The 24,191-nt window shown below is 43.4% G+C and overlaps 2 protein-coding genes across 3 annotated transcripts; both read left to right on the forward strand.

The window, feature by feature from the left end:
- The first annotated feature begins 715 nt into the window (after window positions 1–715).
- Window positions 716–6,753, forward strand: LOC139398914 (NADH-ubiquinone oxidoreductase 75 kDa subunit, mitochondrial-like). The gene is made up of 19 exons (XM_071144619.1): window positions 716–822; window positions 1,379–1,455; window positions 1,835–1,929; window positions 2,056–2,163; window positions 2,274–2,350; window positions 2,455–2,536; window positions 2,698–2,828; window positions 2,946–3,131; window positions 3,247–3,381; window positions 3,472–3,586; window positions 3,948–4,093; window positions 4,192–4,320; window positions 4,511–4,640; window positions 4,738–4,898; window positions 5,005–5,159; window positions 5,293–5,468; window positions 5,556–5,690; window positions 5,921–5,993; window positions 6,073–6,753. Exons 1-19 carry the CDS (start codon window positions 809–811, stop codon window positions 6,162–6,164), a joined length of 2,217 nt encoding a protein of 738 aa, XP_071000720.1. The 5' UTR covers window positions 716–808; the 3' UTR covers window positions 6,165–6,753.
- Window positions 6,754–7,523: 770 nt separating this feature from the next.
- Window positions 7,524–22,520, forward strand: LOC139398930 (INO80 complex subunit Da). 2 transcript variants are annotated; one of them, XM_071144621.1, is made up of 10 exons: window positions 7,524–7,779; window positions 9,329–9,575; window positions 9,691–10,502; window positions 10,936–11,041; window positions 11,134–11,358; window positions 11,649–11,752; window positions 11,954–12,087; window positions 12,193–12,419; window positions 18,153–18,310; window positions 18,628–22,520. In XM_071144621.1, the coding sequence occupies exons 2-10, from the start codon at window positions 9,358–9,360 to the stop codon at window positions 19,626–19,628; spliced, it is 2,985 nt and encodes a 994-aa protein (XP_071000722.1). In that variant the 5' UTR covers window positions 7,524–7,779; window positions 9,329–9,357; the 3' UTR covers window positions 19,629–22,520. The 2 variants fall into 2 exon arrangements, with proteins under 2 accessions (XP_071000722.1, XP_071000723.1); XM_071144622.1 differs by having other exon boundaries at window positions 7,526–7,883.
- The last annotated feature ends 1,671 nt before the right edge of the window (window positions 22,521–24,191 follow it).

The raw sequence follows: 24,191 nt of genomic DNA on the forward strand, positions 1-24,191 counted from the left end.
TAGACTAGTTTACTACTAATTACAGATTTATAAAAGACTAGTAGTTCAGCTACCACTAATTTACAGATTGGGAAATACTCATATAATTTATTTGTATTTATTTATTTTTATTGAACCTTTATTTAATTCTGCAAGTCAGTTAAGAACAAATTCTTATTTACAATGATGGCCTGCCACAAGGCAAAAGGCCTCCTGTGTGGACGTGGGCTGGGATTAAAAATAAATGTAATTAAAATATAGGACAAAACACACATCAGGACAAGAGAGACAACACTACATAATGAGAGACCTAAAACAACAACATAGCATGGTAGCAACACATGGCAACACAACACACAACACGTAGCAACACAACATGACAACAACATGGTAGCAACAATGTTTTTTGTTGAGAGGCTGTCTTCACTTTTTAGGTACTGAATGCATCCCCATAGAGATATGGTAATGTATGACCAGATTGCAACATTATTAGGCTAGATTAGGATGATGCTTTCAAGACAACTGGGAATTTGGAAAAGAACGAGGTCAAAGCATGACGTCGGTTTTTTTCAGGTTGGAAAGTCGGGGCTCTAGAAATATGCCCGAGTTTCCAACTTGGAATTTCTTGTTGGATGACCGTTCAAAACGATTTTTCCAAGTCGGAGCACTTTTTTTTCCCCGAGTTCCCAGTTGTCTTGAACGCACTGAAGTCGGAGAATTCCGAGTTCCCAGTTGTTTTGAACGCGACATATATTACGGGAATTACCTAATCGTGTCGCATTTGAATAGAGAAAGTACGCAGTCAGTGGTGTCCATTGGGGTACTGCCGATGCTAGTGGCAAGGTAAGGACTTGCAATAACTGCTCTCGTGTTTACATTTTAAATGTATAAGAGGAGTGTGATATTTGAAGGTGTTTTGAAATCCATCATGTCTAGTTTAGGTCAAAGCACCATGAAGTGCGACGGTTGTAAAAATAGATAGGTAACGTTAGCGTTTAGTATAGATGGGTCATGGCCATAGTAAAATAAAGGATCAGTGTTGTCAGGGATAGCAGTTATGCATTTGCAAGCTGTTGTTTTCTTATCATAAATATGCAACTGCTATGTAGCTTTACAAATAAATATGCGAATGATTACCTTATAGCTAATGTTAGCTAGCCATTTACAAAGCTAACGTTAATCTTTTTATTCCTGTCTAATCTAAGGAGAGACGGGTTAATGCCAAATGCATCATTTGCGTACTTAGCGTATGTCTGAACACACAAGCAATCTTTATACACAAATATCAGGTGATGCTGCTTGCTAATATGGAAGTGATTGCACTTTCTAAATGGCAAGTAAAGTTGATGAAATTACATTTTTAGTTGGCTATTTTACCTGTACATATTTTCGTTTTCAGCATGTTGCGTCTACCTGCGGTGAGTCGCGCTCTCGGAGTCGCTCACTCTACAGGGAGCGTGGCAATCACAAAAAATGGTAGGCCTCATAAATTTACCAACGGTATTAATAATATCATGATATGTTATTATACATGAAGGAATAAGAGGTGAACAATTCGTATGGCACAGGTGCCCATGTTGTCCTTGTTACTTTATTCTGCTCACGGATTATCTGCAGGATAACAGAATTGTCAGGGCTTGGCTGGAATGGTGATATCCGATCTGCTCAGTTTAGTGCAGGTGGTTTGTTAAAATTGCCTTTTATTGTGATGGTGCACTACATAATTCATTAGTTCAATTTGAAATTGGGATAATAAAGTCTATGCCATTGTGTGAAATACAAAGAGTAAGATGGAGGGTGGTTTTTGATACAAGGGTGTAGACTGTTTAATAAAAAAATAAAAATGTGTTTATAGTTCACAATGCAGCTACAGCAGCAGCCAGTAACCTGGTGGAGGTATTTGTGGATGGGAAGCCACTCATGGTGGAACCAGGAACCACAGTGCTGCAGGTAGTGGGGGCTCTAATCACTGATATTTGACAAATACTTGACTCTAGAATATAATGTCTTGTCAGATGTTTATACAGAGTAACTGCTTTGGCAATTACTTTAGACTTTATTGATATCTTGTTTTAGGCATGTGAAAAGGTGGGAGTGCAGATTCCTCGCTTCTGTTACCATGAGCGCTTGTCAGTTGCAGGGAACTGTCGGATGTGTCTCGTGGAGATTGAGAAAGCTCCAAAGGTATGTTCTTATGGGTGATTGAAGCTTTTAAATTGGCTGGCGTGTACTTGTACCCTTGTTTATGGTGTACACTCTTATTCTAATATCAACACAAGCACATCTCTTTACAGCCAGTGGCAGCATGTGCCATGCCAGTCATGAAGGGTTGGAACATTTTAACTGACTCTGACAAAACAAGGAAGGCTAGGTAGGAAGAATCACCTGCAAACACATCATCCCTTTGCATTACCTTCTTATTTGGTAATCATCACCAGTACTATAGCATTTCTTTTTTTTACCCTCTTCTGGTAGAGAGGGTGTGATGGAGTTCCTGTTGGCCAATCACCCTTTAGACTGCCCAATCTGTGACCAGGGGGGAGAATGTGACCTTCAGGTAAAAAAATATGTCATCATTGTTTCCTAGAACTTCTAAATCTCCTCTTGAAGAGGATAGTAATGATGATGATTCAACAAGTGGAAGTAACTGGTAATGAGGTTTTTGGACTTTTGGACTTGTAAAAGTAACATGTTTTTGCCATTGTGTGCTGACTGCAGGACCAGTCCATGCAGTTTGGCAGTGACCGGAGCCGCTTCTTGGAGAGCAAGAGAGCTGTGGAGGACAAGAACATTGGTCCCCTCATCAAGACCATCATGACCCGCTGTATCCAGTGCACCCGATGTGTCCGGTGAGTCAGACTAGTAATCACGGTCCACCTTGGAAGGATTAATTATACTAATAATTACTAATCATTTCAAAAGGGGACCGCTATCTATGTGCTAAATAATGTTTTCCATCTTTGCAGCTTTGCCAGTGAGATTGCAGGTGTGGAGGATCTGGGAACCACTGGAAGGGGCAATGACTTGCAAATTGGCACTTATGTGGAGAAGATGTTCATGTCGGAGCTGTCTGGGAATGTAATTGACATATGCCCTGTGGGAGCACTGACTTCCAAGCCGTATGCCTTCACTTCCCGACCCTGGGAGACCAGGTATGTGCATTACAGTATGTTGTTTTGAATACAATACTAGCCAGCTCTTGAAATGGAATCCAAGTAGTGGTACATAGACCTTGTTGGTTATCAACAAACCTTTTTCTCCTCACAGGAAGACTGAATCCATTGACGTGCTGGATGCGGTGGGCAGCAACATCGTAGTGAGCACCCGGGGTGGTGAGGTCATGAGGATTCTGCCCCGTCTCCACGAGGACATCAATGAGGAGTGGATCTCAGATAAGACCAGGTAAGCTGAGGACCAGCTCATGTCAAATCCACACTGCTTTGCCTTGTCTGTCTGAATTAACAGTGAACTCATTCTCTCCCTCGATGGCAGGTTTGCCTACGATGGGCTGAAGCGGCAGCGCCTCACTCAGCCCATGGTGAAGGATGCGTCTGGACAGCTGGTGGCCACTTCCTGGGAGGATGTGTTGACTAGAGTGGCTGGGGTGGTATGTGATATTTGTGGCATATTGAACGTTTCTGTTTACAGTCGGACCTTCCTCCATGGTATGTGGGCGGGGCACAATTGGCCCGGCGTCATCTGGGTTTGGCCGGTGTAGGCCGTCATTGTAAATAAGAATTTGCTCTTAACTGACATGCCTAGTTAAATAAAAGTTCAATTAAAAACAATTTTTTAAATGTTTATAAACAACGAGAGAACAGTTTATCCACAGTGTCTCATGACCTGAGATGTAGCATGATCTGTTGTGATTCATGCATTTCCATGTTGATGTTGTTGTGTTTGTGTGCAAGTCTTTTTAATGGTGTGTAGACACGAGTAGCCTATTACATCAGTGTTTACTTTTGCAGTTGCAAGGAGCCCAAGGCACCAGTGTAGCGGCCATTGTAGGAGGGATGGTGGATGCAGAGGCTCTAATCGCCCTGAAAGACATGCTGAACCGCTTGAATAGTGACAGCCTATGTACTGAGGAGATCTTCCCCATGGCTGGGGCTGGGTAAGGCAAGGCTGAGCCTGAGGGGAATACAGTGGTACAGAGCTAGTTAAGATAAGACCTCAGTGGAACATTCCTGATTTGGGTTCTATTTACTATAGTTCTGACCTGCGCTCAAACTACCTACTGAATTCCCGCATCGCTGGCATTGAAGAGGCTGATTTGCTGCTCCTAGTTGGCACCAACCCACGCTATGAGGCACCACTTTTCAACGCACGCATCAGGAAGAGGTATAGCTGGGATGGGATTTAAGTGCTGACAAAAATCACTGGCATCTCAATTAGCATGTAAACTGTCAGAGCTGTGTGCAGCATCCAGCTCCTGATTTACGCACTCTCTTTAAGTGGAAACTATAAATCTGAAACATGTTTACACCATTGAGATGACTGGTATGAATGCTTCATGTTGTACCCTGGGTAGTTGGCTTCATAACGAGCTGCAGGTAGCCTTGGTGGGGCAGGAGGTGGACTTGACCTACACATACGATCACCTTGGGGAGTCTGCTAAGGTCCTGCAGGAAATAGCTGCTGGGACCCACCCCTTCTCTAAGGTAGTCATGTATTATTTACAGGTCTCTCATGGTCGGCCACTAAGTGCTGTCATTGAGAATTTGCTACATCAACAGTTATTTAAAATCTCGTTCCCAGGTTCTTGCCAAGGCAAAGCGTCCTGTCGTGGTGTTGGGCAGTGGTTCCCTGCAGAGAGAGGATGGGGGCGCAATACACGCAGCAGTGTCTACCATTGCTCAGAATGCCCGTGTCAGCAGTGGAGTGGAGGAAAGCTGGAAGGTTCTCAATGTGCTTCACAGGTAATAACTACTACTGTACTTGATCTCACATTTAGATTGATGTAGAATTTGTTTTTATTAGTTTTCACAGCAAATTCCCTATTTTTTTGTCTGTTTCTTACTACAGGGTGGCCAGTCAAGTAGCTGCGTTGGATCTTGGGTACAAGCCAGGCGTGGAGGCCATCAGGAAGAATCCGCCCAAAGTCCTGTTCCTCCTTGGGGCCGATGCTAGCTGCATCACCCGCCAAGACCTGGCAAAGGACAGCTTCATCATTTATCAGGGTCAGCAAAGCTCCTCCACAACAGAGACATAACACCAATCTTTGGTGTAAAGAATTTCAACAATAATATCCATGATCTTTAAGTGAGTCTTGCACCAGACTGAATGTCGTTTTTGTTCCATAACTCTACACAGGGCACCATGGAGACGCTGGGGCGACGATGGCTGACATCATTCTCCCTGGAGCAGCGTACACAGAGAAATGTAGCACCTATGTGAACACTGAGGGGCGCGCCCAACAGACTAGGCTGGCTGTGACTGCTCCAGGCATGGCCAGGGAGGACTGGAAGATCATCCGCGCCATATCTGAGGTAAACTACTGGTTCACCGCACTTATCAGTCAGTGAATGTGTTCAGTAGCAATTTCATGACTTAACTGTGTTGGCGTTTTTCTATAGCTTGCTGGACTGACACTGCCCTATGAGACCATGGATGAGGTGCGTGACAGATTGGCGGAGGTTTCACCCAACCTGGTGCGCTATGATGACGTGGAGGAGGCTAACTATTTTAAGCAGGCAAATGAACTGGCCAAGGTCAGTTGTAACACTATATATAGTACACCCACACAAATGCCTCTGTCTTCCCTGGAACTCCCTAAAGAATATTGTTAGTGTTCTTCTTAGGAAGTAGGAAAAATATTTGGCCTGAGGAAAACCTCTCCTATGAACATGTTATTTTTACATTTTTAAACACACTCGTGCCTCGTGTCTGCTCCCTATGGTTAATTAGGTTGTAAACTAATGGTCTCTGTCTTCTCCCTCAGGCTGTGAATCAGACCATCCTCACAGAGCCTCTGGTTCCTCCACAGCTCACTGTTCGAGACTTTTACATGACAGGTGAGACAGGCCTACTGACTCTGTCTTTTCTTTACTACTGTATGTGAATGTTGTGTTAAAATCTCTCACTTCTCCACAGATCCTATCAGCAGAGCCTCCCAGACAATGGCTAAGTGTGTGAAGGCTGTAACAGAAGGAGCCCAAGCTATAGAGGAACCATCCATATGCTGAAGCTCTGTTTTCAGGGTCATTCCTCTCTAAATGTAACATGTCTATCCAACTCTCACATACTTGCAGAAATAACCATTAGGCCTACATATATCCATAGACATATCCATAGATGTGCCGTACAGTGTCATTGTAATAGATGCCTGTTCAACTCTCACACACCTATAGAAATAATTTGCACACCTACAAAAATATACGAATGTATGTCATGAAGTCAATGCAATAGATGCAGTACCTCATACAATTCTCACTTTAACAACAGCTGTGGCACATCCATAGAAACATATTTATTATGCAGTAAAGTTATTGTAATAGATGCCTATTCCATTCCTAACTATACACACAACTTCCTACACGCACAACTTCCTATGCTATAGTATACACACAACTTCCTCATACCCTTAATGACCAAATGCAGTACAAGCACCTTTCAGTCTTCCAGCTGACAATGGCATAGATAATTTATTTCCTCTATGTATATTACCTTACCACTGTGAATTGTGTATAGATTGTATTTTCCCCAATGATTGAGAATACGCTGCTTTGTAGATAATGTATACAAGAGTACGTGTAATAAATCTATTTTTCTTCATTTAGTAGTCAATGGTAAAGCACAAACTCTTCTTAATTTTTGGAGATGGAGCCTGAATAGAGCCATTGGCCAGCACAATCTATCACATTGGAATGTCTTATGTACCACTCTAGCACAGTTTATATCGGTGATCACAAATATTTTTATTACACTGTTGAAATAGATTAAATGTACTTAATTGTAACCTTCATGAAATACTTATTTATAATCACACACCCACAAATGCATGTATTGTAATGGCCAAATTGAGCTGGTGAGAATGACACAAGTGCATTGTGAACCAATAAGGCAGGCTTATCAGAAATGTTGATTTCTACAGCAGAGAAATTAACCAAAAATCTAACTTTTACTTATTTTCCTAAGGAAAGAAGAATACGTTAATGTGGAGTATTACACTAAAGCTGTGTTCCCCTATAACTTTGTATAGTTACAAGCTGTTAGTAGGAATAGACGTGATGGGTACTAGCTGCATCAGCATTGGGCAACAGTGTTGCAGCCAGGGTAGAGAGAACTCATTCATAAAGAATGCTGTGATATCAGCCGTTGCCAGATAGAACCGTGACGTGTTATAATAAGGTTGATATAAGTAGGGAAATGTAACTTGTTTCAAAGCGCATAACTCTAGCTACTTTACACTCCAATTAGCATTGCCATTAATGTACTCGGCAATACATAAAATTGCATTTCTTCACTGCTGTAGCTAATACAAAGTTGAATTTCCAATATGGTAGAGAGGTTGTTGTTGTATAGTGGACTGTTGTCATGTCTCCGCAGTGCCTGTAGTGGTGCTGTGAGGAGTCTACTGTGGACTGAACTAAAATCCTCAGCAGCTCCCAACTGCTAATATTTGCTGTGGATAAACCTCATTTACATGCATCAGTATTTTCAATTATATTGTATTCGAATAGGAGCATTATTAGTATCCTAAAATATAGATTATCGATGCACAAATAGGCAAGCTGATTCTTCTGGCACTTCTACAGTCTTTCCGGAGTGAATACCCTACATAGCCTATACCAATTGAAGGTAAGCGAAGCCTCTTCACAGCCTCGACTTCGATTTTTGGGGAGCCCGGTTATGGCTCAGGACTAGAAGGACGACTTTGCTACTCGAGGCCCTAGGATTATTAGGTCTGGTAGGCCTTATTGTTTAATGTTGAAACGTTTGATTTGTTATCTGTATCACACAACATATGCTAATTATAGCTGGTTAATGAGCTGTAATATAATATACATACGTTCACAACGTTTCATTAATCACCTAAATGTATTTTTCTAAACGGAAGATGATCAGATGACTTGCATGCAATGTTTTGAAGGCCTTTTTGAACGGGCCTCTGTGCCTCCCCTTGCCGTATGTTTGGTTCTCGTGAAATCCCAGTCTGAAGATATTTTTATATTATCAAATATATTTCAGTTTGCTGAAAATGGAGCATAATATTTCATAGACATCTTCTGGTGTATATTGATGTTTCCGTTTCCTGGCTACCGCAACTTTTGTGTTTTTAGCGTAGTTGGCTAATGTTAACTAATGTGCTAACGTTAGCTAACAACATATCGCTAGACAGTAGGCTACAGTGGCAATTGTATAAGGTAACTAGTTAGCTAGTTATGTATGATGTTAATGTATGTCGTTAACATATACATTTGTAATTGTTGTCCAATGCCAATACTTTTCGGAGGTGTGCAAATTGACCATAATGTAGCTAGTTAACTATCTACAAACGTTAGCAAGCTAGCTGCCCAAGAAATGTAGCTAGCTAGATAGCAAACGTTAGCTATCTAGCTCGGTTCGCTAACGTTACCTAAGTTGCTAGCTAAAGTACGATAGGTAGCAAGTAAGTAAATATGGGAGCTAACTATTTGTTTTGATAACTAACTAGTATTTGTCGGGCTGTTTAGTAGATAATTAGACACGTAGTTTACTTAACGTTATTTAATTCAATGTGCTCAAGAAGTGTGCATGTATTAGCTAGCGAGCTATTCCTTCAGTTTTAATCATAACGTTAGTTAGGTAATAGTTATATTTTTATGAGAGCCTCGTTTAATGCAAGGTTATCTAACGTTAACTAGCTAATGGAATAACTGGTGACATTCTGAAAATGACATTGTGACATTACAGGACAGCGTTTCCACATCCTGTATTTATTTGCATGTAACGGGCAACTTCAGTCTGACTGCATCCTCGTGCGCATGAATGTACTGTGGCCACAGGTATGGGGAAGCATTACTGTACTTTCTACAACTGATTGCCCTAAGCCAAAAATGTCCATTTACAGCATTGGTTAAAAAACAAATTAAACAAACATGAAGTCATATGCCACAGATCCTCCGATTATTTCGGTCATGTGTGCATGTTTTACGTACCTCATGAACAAATTATTGATTAGATTCCTGAATTGTGCATGGTGATGTTGCTAACAAGTCAAACTATAGAGTCAGGGGAGCTGTAAATGTTTATTTCTGTACCCCCAGTCTGTTTGTGTTTGTCTTGTTTGCATATTCAGGGCAGTCTCTGCATTACTGTGTATGATGTAAGACTTATGGTTTTCCCTGGCATCTTCCTCTCCCATCAGCTGATGTTCTCAAGGACAAGAGTCACGTGATGTATGAGGGCAAACACATCCACTTCTCGGAGGTGGACAATAAGCCATTGTGCTCATACAGCCCAAAGCTCTGCAAGCAGCGCAGGCTCAATGGCTATGCCTTCTGTATCCGTCATGTCCTGGAGGATAAGACTGCCCCCTTCAAGCAATGTGAATATGTGGCCAAGTACAACAGCCAACAGTGCACCAACCCCATCCCCAAGTCTGAGGACCGCAGGTGGGTGTGACGATACAATAGAAAGTTGTCCTCTGCACTGAGGACGGTAGGTCTTTGTCATTGACCCATCTGTCATAGTTGTGAACAGCTTGTTAAACGTGTGTGTGTTCCACAGATACTGTAACAGCCACCTCCAAGTTCTTGGGTTTATCCCCAAGAAGGAGCGGAAGAAGAAGCATGATACATTGGAGGAGATGCGCTCACGACCTCACCTGGAGTCAGTGGCTCTTAACATAACTGTGCCCTCACTGGCCCTAAAGGCCTCCAACGGCCTGGATGAGCTGCCACCCTCTCCACCCTGCACCCGTCTCTTACCCCTCCCAGACGGGGAGATCCTGGACCCTTTTGCCTTTTATGAGGACGACACAAACGGGGAAGAGTGCGCTGCTCGGAAGGGCTCCGCTGTCAGGAAGAAACTACACAGTCGGCTGGTGCTCAGCCAGAAACTCCAGCTCCACCATCACGACACTGACTTTTTCCAACCACCTCTAGAGCACTTTAGCCCCTCTCCTCTTCCCCGTGTGCACCCCTCCTCACCCCTCCACCCTCACCTCCCCCGTAAACAGCAGACAGGACTCCTCCAGCCCTCCCAGCACTCCACCATGCCCTCGTTTGTCCTCCCAGGACAGCAGCAGGGTTTTTTATGCAAGCCAGCTCCACCTCAGACTCCCGCCTTTCTGCCTGTCGGGCTGCCCCCCAACACGGCTCCCAGTCAGGTGCAGTCCTCCGGTCCCCCCCTCAGCAGGAAAGCTCTGTTCACTGCCACGCCCTTGCCATCCAGTAGCTGGGACAGCACTCAGCGGCATATGGTGGCCATGCGCCCAGCTGCCTTCTCACCTCCCCCTGCCTGCCTGGCCAGGTTACAGCATCTGGTACAGCTCTGCGCCCAAAGACATCAGGAGCATGGAGACCTTTTCCCTCATCTAGGTACCTCTTCTTCCTATCCATGTTAAATAGAGTTTACACATGCAGCACAATTCAGATGTTATTTTTCACTATGTAATTGTTCTTTTGATCTGATGTGAAGATATCTGATTTGATTGGTCAGTAGACCAGTTAGTGGGGGGGAAAAAATCTATTTGAGTAATTTAGAAGATGCTCTTATCCAGAGCGATTTGCAGTTGGTGCATTCATCTTAAGATATCTAGGTGGAACAACCGCTTTTCTCAGTCATAGTAAGTACATTTTTACCTCAAAGTAGGTATCAGCATAGTCAGTGCTAAGTAGGAAAAGACAAGTCTAAGTGTTAGTTTACAAAAGGCATTTATTACTTAAAAAAAAAATAATAATAATGCTTATTAGTTGTGGGACATGGGGTCTGTGTAATATAGATGATCTGACTATTCTATTCTTCTTCCAGGGTTGGACTGGTCTGAAGACAGTGCAGAGGATGATGACGTGGAGGCCGAGAGAGTTCCACCATATCACAACGCCTGGAGACTACAGGAAGGACACACACAGGACGTGTATGTTGCTTTCTCACATGCTCATAGTTAGGCTCTCATTTTATTCAAACATGAATAGGCTATGACTGTTGTTTATTTTGTTCCCATCACAGCTCTGATGAAGATGCCGGTAGCTCTCGGAGAACACGTCTGGCGCGGCTGTGCTCGTACCTCCAGGATAAATACAAGCACTTGTGCAGGCAGGAGAGGGCAACCATGCGCCAGAAGAGATACCGCTATGCCTTCCGTAAAGCCCTGCTGCATGCCGCCAGTAAAGACCCTGACTGTGCTGGCCAGTTGATCCAGGAGCTGCGCAAGGTCTCCCAGACCTCGTCAAGGTACCCACACTCAACACTGGACTCAAAACTCCCTAGGGCCTGGTTAGTCTCCTTCAATACCATCTGTCAATGGATAATCTCCCAAAATTTGTGAGGTAAGTTATAATTAGTGCCCAGGCCCTAGATACTCAAGTCCTTCTTGGTCAGTTGGTCACGTGATCAGGGGAAGCACCTGTCCCCAGTAATGATAATTGTGTTCTGAAGAGCGTTGATATGCTAGTTGTGTTGTGAATAGCTGAGGAAGTGTTGATGTGGTTGTGTCCTGAGTGTGGGTCTGTCTCTCTGCTCAGTGCGCTGGGGCAGCAGGAGACAGAGGCGGGAATCTGCACTGGAAGCACCAAGGGCCGGGCCTGCACTAGCCAAGCTCTACCCTTCACCCGACACTGCTTCCAGCGTATCCTTTTCACCAACCCCTTACATCAGTTACATGGCACACGGAACTCTTATACCTAAACTGTAATTTATTGGGGAATGGCTTTTTAACTTGTCTTGTTGCAACTTAGCGAACAGATTCAAATGATGTATCCTGTTTTTGACACATGACTGTGTGTGCTATCTTTTCCATTGGAGTGTTTCCTTCACGGTTTCTCTGCAGACGTTCTGTTGAATCGCTCCCAGCAGCTCTTCTCCAGTTGCACAGCCAAATTTGCAGATGGACAACAATGCTCCATCCCTGTGTTTGACATCACGCATCAGACACCGCTCTGTGAGGAGCATGCCAAAAAGATGGTGAGTTCCCCTTCAGTCAGTAAATTGGAGCGTTGCCATTGTAATACCTATGGCACAGTATCTGCTCTGTATTACTATACTTGTGGACATGTGTTTTTCCTATAGGACAATTTCCTGCGTGGGGATGGGAACAGAAGAGTGCAGCACCAGCAACAGCAGCAGCGGAAGCCGCGGAAGAAGAGCAAACCGCCGGCGCTCACCAAGAAACACAAAAAGAAGAGGAGGAGAGGGCCATGGCGGCCCCAAAAGCCCATCCCGCCGGCTCTGCCCCAGGGGAACTTGGGAATGCCTTCCTCCTCCAGCCTGACCATGCCCACCCAGGCTAGCATCAGGTCTGTCCCACTCACTTAATCTCTCTCTCTCGTCCTCTCTCAGCTCTAGTATTAACTAGGAATGTAACGATACGCATCTGTCACCGATTCAAATGTTTTAAGATAATGTACGACTGCCTCGGTCCACGGACACCAATCCATGGATCGTCAAAAAATTGATTCAAATGTTACGAATCTCCGATTTAATCTTTTTGTTGTTGCTCATATTACTTTCTTCTACGTAGTCCTTTGTGACAACTGACGTGTCTGTGCCAAGCTTAGCTCACTGTGCCAAGCTTCGCGCGCTGACCAGCTCTCATCTGGCTATACCTGCTGAACTGGGCTTACAGTATATTTTATTTTGATCAGGTTTTCGATCAGCAATAGTTTTGCTTTAAAGGTACAATATGCTTAAATCACTCCGCCATTTCCTGGTTGCTAAAATTCTAATAGTTTGCCTAATTGCAGTTTGTGACAAAACAAGTGTAGAGGATCATTGTGCCATCTAAACCGCTGTGAAATATCTTTTCAATAACCAAAAATATTGTATATTCAGCTGTTTCAAGCATGCTGTACAAAACTGAAAGTAAAAGATGCAAAAACAAAACTTAAGAACAGGAAGCATAGAAATAGAGCACATAGAACAGATCTACCCACAACTTCTTAGACTTGCATTCAATAAGAATGACAGATCTATAACTCACATTTCTATGTGAATTTGGTCGGGTCGCCCAAAAGTGACATATTGCAGCTTTAAACAATCCGTGTATATCAGGTCTACCCAACCCTCTTCCTAGAGATCTACTGTCCTGTAGGTTTTCAGTCCAACCCCAATTTAACATATCTGATTCAGCTAGTTAAGGTCTTGTTGAGCAGCTAATAAGTAGAATCAGGTGTGTTAAATTAGGGTTGGACTGAAAACCCACAGGACGGTAGATCTCCAGGAAGAGGGTTGGGCAGCCCTGGTGTATATGGTCATTTTTAGATCTACAGGGTAAAGTTGATCATTTCATAATGAGGAATCACTTTTGCGAGGCGCACTGCATGGCCAAAGCGGGAGGAGAAAAGAAGCTCACTAAACTTAAAAACAGTCAAAACCTGGCCTCCCGGGTGGCGCAGTGTACTGCAGCGCCAGCTGTGCCATCAGAGTTCCTGGGTTCGCGCCCAGGCTCTGTCGTAACCGGCCGCGACCGGGAGGTCCGTGGGGCGACGCACAATTGGCCTAGCGTCGCTTGGTCGGTAGGGGTGTCCTTGTCTCATCGCGCACCACTCCTGTGGCGGGCTGGGCGCCAAGGTGGCCAGGTGCACGGTGTTTCCTCCGGCGCATTGGTGCGGCTGGCTTCCGGGTTGGATACGTGCTGTGTTAAGAAGCAGTGCGGCTTGATTGGGTTGTGTATCGGAGGACGCATGACTTTCAACCTTCGTCTCTCCCGAGCCCATACGGGAGTTGTAGCGATGAGACAAGATAGTAGCTACTGGATACATGTAGCATACATACACAGTATGTAGCATACATACACAGTGAGCTACATGGATACCATGAAATTGGGGAGAAAAAGGGGTTAAAATAAATAAATAAAAAATAAAACAGTCAAAACCATTTGATTTTGATTTGTAAACGATAAATATTGATACATTACTATCAAACACTTAATCTGCAAAAATGACATGTAAATTAGTGGGTGATGGGGATGTCAAAACCAAAGTGTGGGGGGGGACAAAAAAACAGGCTACATTAAACCCCCCTAATCTGGTAGTCTCCCTGATGGCTCAGATCAGGTGCCTAAATAGTATACACCATAGACCTACATCATTTACACATGTACATACACCAGGGATGCGGCCTGTGGAATATATATATATATATATATATATTTTTTTTTACTCAATCGGGGTCTCAACTTACTGTTGAGAGTTAGAATAGTACATTACACAAAGTGCAATTTGAACATTTGGTAGTGAATCACCCCTAGCGTCGATTGACGCACCCTTGCGCCAATCTTATTAACTTAATTTTAAAAAATCTCCATAAATCTAATACAATTGTATTGGTCACATACCGATGGTTAGCAGATGTTAAAGCGATGTAGCAAAATGCTTGTGCTTCTAGTTCCAACAGTGCAGTAATATCTAATAAATCATATTTTTTTTAAATACATTTTTTTCTCCCCCCCAATTTCATGGTATCCAATTTGTAGTTAGTCTCTTGTCCCATTGCTGCAACTCCCGTACGGACTCAGGAGAGGCGAAGGTCGAGAGCCATGCGTCCTCCGAAACACAACCCAACCAAGCCGCTCTGCTTCATGACACAACGCCCGCTTAACCCGGAAGCCAGCCACACCAATGTGTCGGAAGAAACACCGTACACCTGGCGACTGTGTCAGCGTGCATTGTGCCCAGCCCGTCACAGGAGTCGCTAGTGCGGGATGGGAAAAGAACAACCCTGCCGGCCAAACCCTCCCCTAACCCGGATGACGCTGGGCCAATTTTGCGCCACCCCATGGGTCTCCCGGTCGCGGCTAGTTGTGACCGAGCCTGGACTCGAACCCAGAATCTCTAGTGTCACAGCTAGTCTAATAAGTAATCTAACAATTCCACAACTACCTAATACACTCAAATCTAAGGGACGGAATAAGAATATGTACAGTTGTGACCAAAAGTTTTAAGAATGACACATATTAATTTCCACAAAGTTTGCTGCTTCAGTGTCTTTAGATATTTTTGTCAGATGTTACCATGGAATACTGAAGTATAATTACAAAGCATTTCATAAGTGTCAAAAGCTTTCATTGACAATTACATGAAGTTGATGCAACGAGTCAATATTTGAAGTGTTGACCCTTCTTTTTCAAGACCTCTTCAATCTGCCCTGGCATGCTGTCAATTAACTTCTGGGCCACATCCTGACTGATGGCAGCCCATTCTTGCATAATCAATGCTTGGAGTTTGTCAGAATTTGTGGGTTTTTGTTTGTCTACCCGCCTCTTGAGGATTGACCACAAGTTCTCAATGGGATTAAGGTCTGGGGAGTTTCCTGGCCATGGACACAAAATATCGATGTTTTGTTCCCCGAGCCACTTTTGCCTTATGGCAAGGTGCTTAATCATGCTTGAAAAAGCATTGTTCGTCACCAAACTGTTCCTGGATGGTTGGGAGAAGTTGCTCTCGGAGGATGTGTTGGTACCATTCTTTATTCATTGTGTTCTTAGGCAAAATTGTGAGTGAGCCCACTCCCTTGGCTGATAAGCAACCCCCACAAATGAATGGTCTCTGGATGCTTTACTGTTGGCATGACACAGGACTGATGGTAGGTCTCACCTTGTCTTTTCCGGACAAGCTTTTTTCCGGATGCCCCAAACAATCGGAAAGGGTATTCATCAGAGAAAATTACTTTACCCCAGTCCTCAGCAGTCCAATCCTTGTACCTTTTGCAGAATATCAGTCTGTCCCCGATGTTTTTCCTGGAGAGAAGTGGCTTCTTAGCTGCCCTTCTTGACACCAGGCCATCCTCCAAAAGTCTTCGCCTCGCTGTGTGTGCAGATGCACTCACACCTGCCTGCTGCCATTCCTGAGCAAGCTCTGTACTGGTGGTGCCCTGATCCCGCAGCTGAATCAACTTTAGGAGACGGTCCTGGCGCTTGCTGGACTTTCTTGGGTGCCCTGAAGCCTTCTTCACAACAATTGAACCGCTCTCCTTGAAGTTCTTGATGATCCGATAAATGGTTGATTTCGGTGCAGTCTTACTGGCAGCAATATCCTTGCCTGCGAAGCCCTTTTTGTGCAAAGCAATGATGACGGCACATGTTTCCTTGCAGGTAACCATGGTTGACCGAGGAAGATCAATGATTACAAACAGAACCCTCCTTTTGAAGCTTCCAGTCTGTTATTTGAACTCAATCAGCATGACAGTGATCTCCAGCCTTGTCCTCGTCAACACTCACACCTGTGTTAACGAGAGAATCACTGACATGATGTCAGCTGGTCCTTTTGTGTCAGGGCTGAAATGCATTGGAAATGTTTTTGAAATGAACATTATTAAAGTGGAATTATTAACGTGACTAGTGATCCATAAAAAGGTAGAGATCTGTTTTTTGCATGGGCTTCATCTCAGGCCAGCGCGTCCTCTGCGATGGAAAGTGGCAGATGGAAAGTGGCAGAGCTACAGTGCTGTTTATCCGACCAGGAGACATCCTGAAAAACAGTCTTTTCACAAAAACGTCTGTAGCATGCGAACTGTTTGGCCTACAAACTAACATGTCTGAGTGTAAAGATGAGGCTCTCACGTTCTACGACCCCCACGGGACTCGTATGATGGTAACCTGGTACCGGTAAAAAAAAAAATGTTTTGTCCCCCCCCCCCCCCCCCTCCCCACCAAAAAGGGATTAAATATGCGTTAAAAAATTAATATTTATATATAATAATTCCTGAGCTTTCTTATATCTCCTAGATATAGGACAGACACTTCAAAACCTTATTCCTTATGATTAAGGAAAAAAAAGTCATTTTGCCATTTATGAATGTTATTCACTTAGTTTTTTTTGTCTATAGTAGTAAAGGCCAAATTAAATAATTTATTAAATACTTTTTTTATACCGACAGGGGTCCTAAAATTCATCATCGACTAGCTAAATGATCCATGGTATGATCATCTTAAAACAATTCCATATGTTAGCTTAGTAGAACTTTTTGGGGATAAACTTGTAATCATGGTTAAATTACCAACCGCGGGGCCCCCAATGATTTTGTTAGTAGCTCTCACTCAGATATCTTATAAAAACTGCTAACATTTCTCTCCACCCTATGGCATAATGTGCAAACTTGCAGGAAATTAACTGTAAAATTGCTAATTTCTCTCTGCCCCATGGCAAAATGAGTAAAATGTCTGGAAATTAGTTACAAAATTGGAAAATATTCTCTCTGCCCAATGGCTAAATGTGTAGATTTGCCACAAACCTTCTTTAAAACTGTTTAAAATGTTCTGCGGCCCATGGCAAAATGTGTAGAATTACAGGAAATTAACTCTTAAGATAGGGCCCCCAAAAGTCTAGAGCCGGCTCTGACCACATATGTGGGTATGCAGACCAGTGAGCCACTGTAGCCCCCCATGATCAGATTTTTTTTGTGGCCCCCACCCCCATCTAAGTTGCCCATCCCTGACATACAGAATTTACACACACACACACACACACACACACACACACACACACACACACACACACAGCATATGTTTTACTGTCCTTGTGGGGAACTAACATTTTATTTCCATTCAAAATCCCCCAATCTTAGCCTAATTCTAAACCTAACCCCTGAGTTTAAAATAGCCTTTGTCCTCATGAGGACGTGGGAAATGTCCACATGGGGATCATTTTCCTTGTTTCACTATCCTTGTGGGGACTTTTAGGGATTTCCGGTACCCACGAGGATACTAGTACAAGCACGCACGCATGCTCAGAGAGACCCAGCTCATGAGCTCCATCAGCAGCAGATTTGAATTTAGAATGGATAATGAATGGTTTTAGTGCATCGAACCGAATCGCATAGATTTGTTCTCAAATCAAACAGAATTGCACTGAATTGTTTCAAACTAAGAGGTATGGTTCCTGTATAAATGGGAGCCTATATCTAGATACGTATCGAATCATCTTGAAAGGGAAAGATGTACATAAGTAGTATCAATATATTGTCACAAATGACTGCACAGTCCTATCAGTGTGCACTGAGAATTGTATTTTATGAAGCTGTCTTGGTGGCAGGAGTCCTTCGACGCCCGAACTGAGCACTGATGAGCTTCCTGATGACATCACCAATGACATGGCAGACATTCCAAACGACCTCGAGCTGAACCAGGAAGACTTCTCGGACGTATTACCCAGGCTCCCCGATGACCTGCAGGACTTTGACTTGTTTGAAGGTACACTTAATTTGCTTATTGTCATGGATTTCACTGCTCAAGGTCCTATTCATGAATGTTAGTTTATACTTTTAGATTTGACCTGCAATATAACCTCAGTTAGATTAAGACTTTCCCAATGGGGGTATTTTTAGCATGTGTGTGATGTCAGCCTTTTTATTTTTTTATTTTTCAAAAATTGTTGTATTTGATCCGGTTTGTCTGCTGAATAAACTGGAGTCTCAACTATTTACTCCTATTTCTTCTTGATCTTTTGAGAAAGGGAGATTGTTGGTAGATTCCTAGGGTGTGGGTAAGAAAGTTGTGTATATCCTCAGGTAAAAATGGGGAGCTGCTACCCACCACGGAGGAGGCTGAAGAGCTGGTGCGAGCACTGCAGGCTGGGCTGATGGGCTCCTACCCAGACTCCCTGGTGTGCCTGACCTCCATGGCGGAGATGGCGCAGGCAGATGGAGTGGACCATCGGGTCATGGCAGCAGTGTTTCCTGGGCCAGGGGTCCAGCCGGGTGGGATTGGGGACCTGCTCAATGGCCGCATCCCCCCAGAGAACTTCTCCAGCCTGGAGCTGGAGGACAACCTGCTGCACTCTGCTGGAGGCCACTTCTCCTCTGCGGTGTCACCTCAGCAGCCCCAGGGCCAGGCCCCCCCCCCTGGGCCTAGCCTCACCACCCCCACAGTCGCACAGAGCCCCCTGTCAGAGCGAACGTTCCCCCGGACACACCAGCCCAACATCCTGGCCAAGCCTGAAGTGCCCACCTCGTCTCCACAGGGCAGCCATTACAGCACCGAGCATGTGCCATCCCCCTATAGTGACCACATGTCCTCCCCCCATGCCACCTCCTTCCAGACAGAGACTCCTCTCCTTGTGGAGGTCCCTCTGAGCGGGGTACCAGGCCCCCCGCAGTCCTCCTGGAACAACCTCCACCTGCCCCTCACTGACCCCACACAGTTTGGCAACCTCATCAGACCTGAGGGCCATCTCATATCCACCTCTCTTTCCACTCCCCCCTCCTCCACCTCCCACTCTGTGACCCTGCAGCCCATGGCTGCCCTCTCAGCGATCCCCCAGAGCGGCCTGACGGGCTTGACTGCTCCCCCCAACCCCTCACCACGCGACCTCCTGACCTCCACCCAGTCCAAGCAGCAGCTCCCTCAGTTCAGCGCTGCCTTTGGCCACCAGCTGGCCTCCCACAGTGGCATCCCCAAGGACGTGCAGCCCAGTCACAGCTCCACGGCGCCCCCCACTGGCTTCTCCATAGCTAGTGCCACCGCTGCAAGTGCCAACAGTGTAACACCCCCTTTTCCACACAGTGACTGAGAGCGAGCCGGTCAAACCATGGACTCTAGACACTCATTCACCCACAGTCGATGCATTTTCCATCTACTTCAAGTGTGAAATGTGGTAACGGTGCACTATACTATCTGAATTTCCACAACCTCAGATATTCCTTAACTGTAATGATTTGGTGATGTTATAGCCATTTGGCCATCTGAAAGAGTATGCAAGAGTCCAGTGGTTTGATTTGAATGCCGCTCGAGGGTATCACCAGCAGGGGGAGATGTTGGGCAGCGTTTGTGTGGAGTGAGGGAGGTCCCTCAGTTGAAACATGGACTCACTTGGAGGAACATTGGAGGAAGTACCTTTTTAGGAGCGATTATTCCTATCATAGTGACCGCAACAGTGCTAGAGAATTCTATGACAAAGCCTCAATCAGTGGTCTGTTTTTTTTTTTTTTTGTATCGCCAGTTTAGTCCTGTCTTAAGTCTTCAACTATAACCTGCCTTGCTATGATCATTGCATCGCCTCATCTGTTCCTCATTCCATTCACCTTTGAAAGAGATTCTAGGGTAGATCCTTTGTAGGCATCTGTGTGTGACCCATTATGAAGCAACAGAGGAAATTGCTCTGTCGAATATCATGAAGTAGACTTATCTCCTCCCACGACTTAACAGACACAGAATTTGGCCGAACCATTTTTAAACAGCTTTTTTTATATTGTGTATATATTTGGTATTTTATCGGTTTACTCAAATGTAAAAGGTCTTTTGACCTCACCGTTCTTTGGGGAACTCCTTACGGGTGGCCTATTAGACACTTGAAGGTAAATCTTGTTACTTTAAGCAATAAACACATTGCCATACTCGGTCACAGTCGTGTAATGTATTGTATTAGTCTTCACTTTATGTATCTTCATTATGTAATCCATACCAATGTGGACCAGAAATATTTTGGGGCCTGTATAACTCCTGTGTCATAAACAGTTTGTTCTAAATCAAGGCTAAACTGTTTGAGTAGAGATATAGACTGTCTGTAACTGAACAGGAGCCAGCTTGCCAAAAGCATCTTAAGGCTATAAGTTAATTGTTAGGATCCTATAGTTCTAACGATGAACTTAGCCTTAAGATGCTTTTGGGAAACCGGACCCAGGTCAGGAAGCTTCTCTTGGGTCATACTTAGTTTCACATAGCGAAGGGAAAAAGGGTCAATGTTATTGCGAGGGTAATGGCCATATCTAGGGGCTTTATTGTCCGCAACTCTCCATGGTGCTCTCTGGTCTTGCTAAATAATGGCGTTTTTATTGGGACATGCATGCATGTGGTCCCTGCTAAGAGAGAAACTCTCTACTTCAGGAACCCAGTGGGGGGGAAATGGTTCTCTTCAATATCAGAACTCATTCAGTAAAGGACCAGAATGTTGTCTTTCACTAGTCTAGCAGTGTATATGGATACAGTGGATGTGTATATGGATGTGAAATTATGGCCCCCTTGTTTAACCCTCTGTTAGCTGTCTGTGGTAGTGACACCATTGATGTAAACTGGTGCAATGAGCATTTGAGGTATAGCACTGTCTGTTGTAATACAAAATGATTATCAGGTGAATTAAGGTCAATGAAGCATGGGTCTCTGTTAACTGTTTGGTTAGGGAATGAGGATGGACTCTACCTGACAACTCTGTCCTATCTGCTTTTAATAACCCTTATTACAGCAGTAAACCATGAGGTTCGGTATATATTTTTTTAACTGAAAGAAACTCAGTGTTAAGTATTAGATATATTTGTAGGGTAGAAATCTCTACAGTGGGTTTTATTGGTGAGTTAACGAGTTGCAATGGATTGAAAATGAAGTAAAACAAAAAATAAAAAAAATCTTGCCATTTGCAAAGTGCTTGATGGAAACCTTTCTCTTGTTTTAATGGCTAGCAGAACTCTTCATTTATCTGAAGTGGAATGATCGATGTTTCTGTACACTGTCAATTATAAGACAATGTCTATAATTGTGTAAGACAGTCGTTTTGATAGCTATTACATTCTGGCAAGCATTTGCTGCTGAAAGACTGGGATTGCATGGAGAGACAACCTGACAGCTGAGTGCAAAGCCACAACATTTCTCCCTCATTTACTACTGGATCACTCTAGAGAGCAGTAAATCCAACCATAGCGTTGCATACCATTTGAACCTTTTATTTAATTTTCTTTGCAAGTACTAGGGATATACATAACAGCACCTGTAATCAGTTTGGATTTGGAGGACATCGCTGACCTGCTCTAAACAGGACTGAGAGGCCAGAGATTCACCTAGTAGGCATCTTGCATTTTGTCAGGATACGGATTACTAACAGCTGTCAACTGCACACACATATTTTTAAGACCTGAGCAGGCCACAATTCCAACTGAAGGCCTAGTTCTTTCTCCCAGTTCCAAAGAGACACATTACCAGAGCAGACTCAAGTTTGTTTCTTTTGCTTGACCACCCCATTGTTGTTCCTAGATGTACAGCCCCTAGGAATTAGGTGGGCTGGAAAGTGGTCTTGAATTTGCGCAAGCAAGGCGATACTGCTGTATTCACAAAGCATGAGATGAGAGACATTGCACAGCTAGACTCCCCACCAACGATATAGATCCAACTCCACGGGGCGCTTGAAATCTGAGAGATTGGCTGACAAATTCCTATACTCATTGAATGTACTGTATTACTGTTTTTAAACATGATAGGATGAGCTAATAATAATCTAGTCACCTTTTATTGGTCCTTGTTTAATTTGTCTAAGGTATTTTTTTGTATACAAAGGTTTACATTTTTATGTATATTTTTCTTGTGTACAAATTATGTAATATGTGTATAAACACTGTATGTAATATCTGTATATAGTGTGATAATTTGATCTGTTTTTTGGATGTATAAATAAAACTTGCTGTGAGGTATTCGCTGACGGGTTGTGCAGTGTTTTTATTTCTATATGGACAATTTGGACATGTCTCGCTGCCTTAGATTAGCCATCAAACTTCAGGGCCTTTTGTCCTACACATTGTCAAGGGCTGCATTTACACACCTGTTTGGTGATGTTATACGGGCCAAGGAACTAACGGAATTAGAAGAGAACGGAATGTGCCATAGTGCCCTAACAACCTGTGTCCTATTGTTGTTGTCCGGTGCTAAGAAAACAACATTGCTCCACACAAAGACATCCATTTGCATTAGATTTTTATTTTTCTTAATCACTTGAAAGCTTATAAAGAGTCCAATACCTTGGTGTTTTGAGTGACATAAGCAAGGATTATAAACAGGACTATAAACGGTCAGCAATGTTACAGAAAATGAAATGTCAACTTTGTGATAACTATCATTAATAACAGGACAATATTGGTTTTATTCTATACTATAATACTGCTCTTTAGTTAGAAAAATATTCTTGTTCCATAGAATATACCTGCGCTGAGAAATGTGACCTGATGACCTCTGCTTTATTGCCATACTCAAAAAGGTACAGTAGTAATCAATTAACAAATGACAACAAAAAAAGAACTACAGCCTCAAGTACCAATTGTTTTCTTGAATCCTGATGAAACGCTTACAAAGTGCAACAGATAATCAAACTGGACAGTCTCCACAAGGTGCAAATTACAACAAAAAAGGTGTGTCTACATGTGACAAAAGGGGGAAAATTGAAATAGATTCAGGGGTCCAGTCAAATGTTGTTAAACAGTTCAATAGAATAAATTGGGTAAATGGAAACTATTTGGAATATGTTCATGTGGGAAAATTTTGTATAGTCCAAAATGAAAATGCATGATGTACCTCCTTTATTAACTACAACATGCGGTCTAGTCCATTCCTACAAATCTTACTAGCAGAAGACAGAAGTCAGAGGAAAGAGTTGATAATGAAGGGGGGGGGGGGGGGTTACATTAAATAATTGTTATAATAGGCTACTTACTACTTAGATGGATGTGATTGCAAGTTAAATTTGGACTAATAAAGCAAGATAATTCCAAACCCAAATGCCCAAACTCAGAGGGAAAGTGGACAGCTAAAATTGGTCTGAACACTAATATAAAAGGTTCCCAGTAGCTGTTGAAATCCCATAGGAGCCCCACTGTACGTACTTCTGAATTGATGTGCTTTATAGGATTTGACCCCATGTAAAATATGCAACTAAAACTATTATATTTAAAAATAAAAAAAATTAAATGCATGTCAATCGTTAATTTGTCCATGCTGCGATAGAATGGGATTCAAAGTTAAACACCTTGCCACGATTTATTTATTTGAAACACTGCTGCATACACATATTGATAGCTCCAGGATCTCTACCAATTACAAAATGGCCAAAATTGACAACAAAAAAAAGAGGCTTGGCTCAAATCTTTTTAAAGCTGTGACTCTGCACTCCACTCTCGCCAAAGATGCTAAGGCTTTTAACACTCAAGGTCCAGGACATCATGTTCAGAGTCCTGTAGTATGCTACAACGCATACTGTGCGGTTCAATTCACAGGAGCTATTTTTTCATGCACATTCATTTCAAACTACACAGAGTCTGTAGCAGCAGGGAAGTGCAGTATGTTTCCTAATGGCTGCTGGCTTTCTGCTACTTTTTAGATC

Source organism: Oncorhynchus clarkii, chromosome 3 (assembly GCF_045791955.1).
Source record: "Oncorhynchus clarkii lewisi isolate Uvic-CL-2024 chromosome 3, UVic_Ocla_1.0, whole genome shotgun sequence".
Taxonomy (NCBI): domain Eukaryota; kingdom Metazoa; phylum Chordata; class Actinopteri; order Salmoniformes; family Salmonidae; genus Oncorhynchus; species Oncorhynchus clarkii.

What these genes read in the sequence shown, in the direction of transcription:
- LOC139398914 (XM_071144619.1), top strand. An exon ending in GTTCTCAATGTGCTTCACAG is followed by an intron (nt 4,899 to 5,004) that starts GTAATAACTACT and finishes TTCTTACTACAG; the next exon opens with GGTGGCCAGTCAAGTAGCTG. An exon ending in CAGCTTCATCATTTATCAGG is followed by an intron (nt 5,160 to 5,292) that starts GTCAGCAAAGCT and finishes AACTCTACACAG; the next exon opens with GGCACCATGGAGACGCTGGG.
- LOC139398930 (XM_071144621.1), top strand. Translation starts at nt 9,358, where the DNA reads ATGTATGAGGGCAAACACATCCACTTCTCGGAGGTGGACAATAAGCCA. An exon ending in GAAGGACACACACAGGACGT is followed by an intron (nt 11,042 to 11,133) that starts GTATGTTGCTTT and finishes TTCCCATCACAG; the next exon opens with CTCTGATGAAGATGCCGGTA. An exon ending in GGACTTTGACTTGTTTGAAG is followed by an intron (nt 18,311 to 18,627) that starts GTACACTTAATT and finishes GTATATCCTCAG; the next exon opens with GTAAAAATGGGGAGCTGCTA.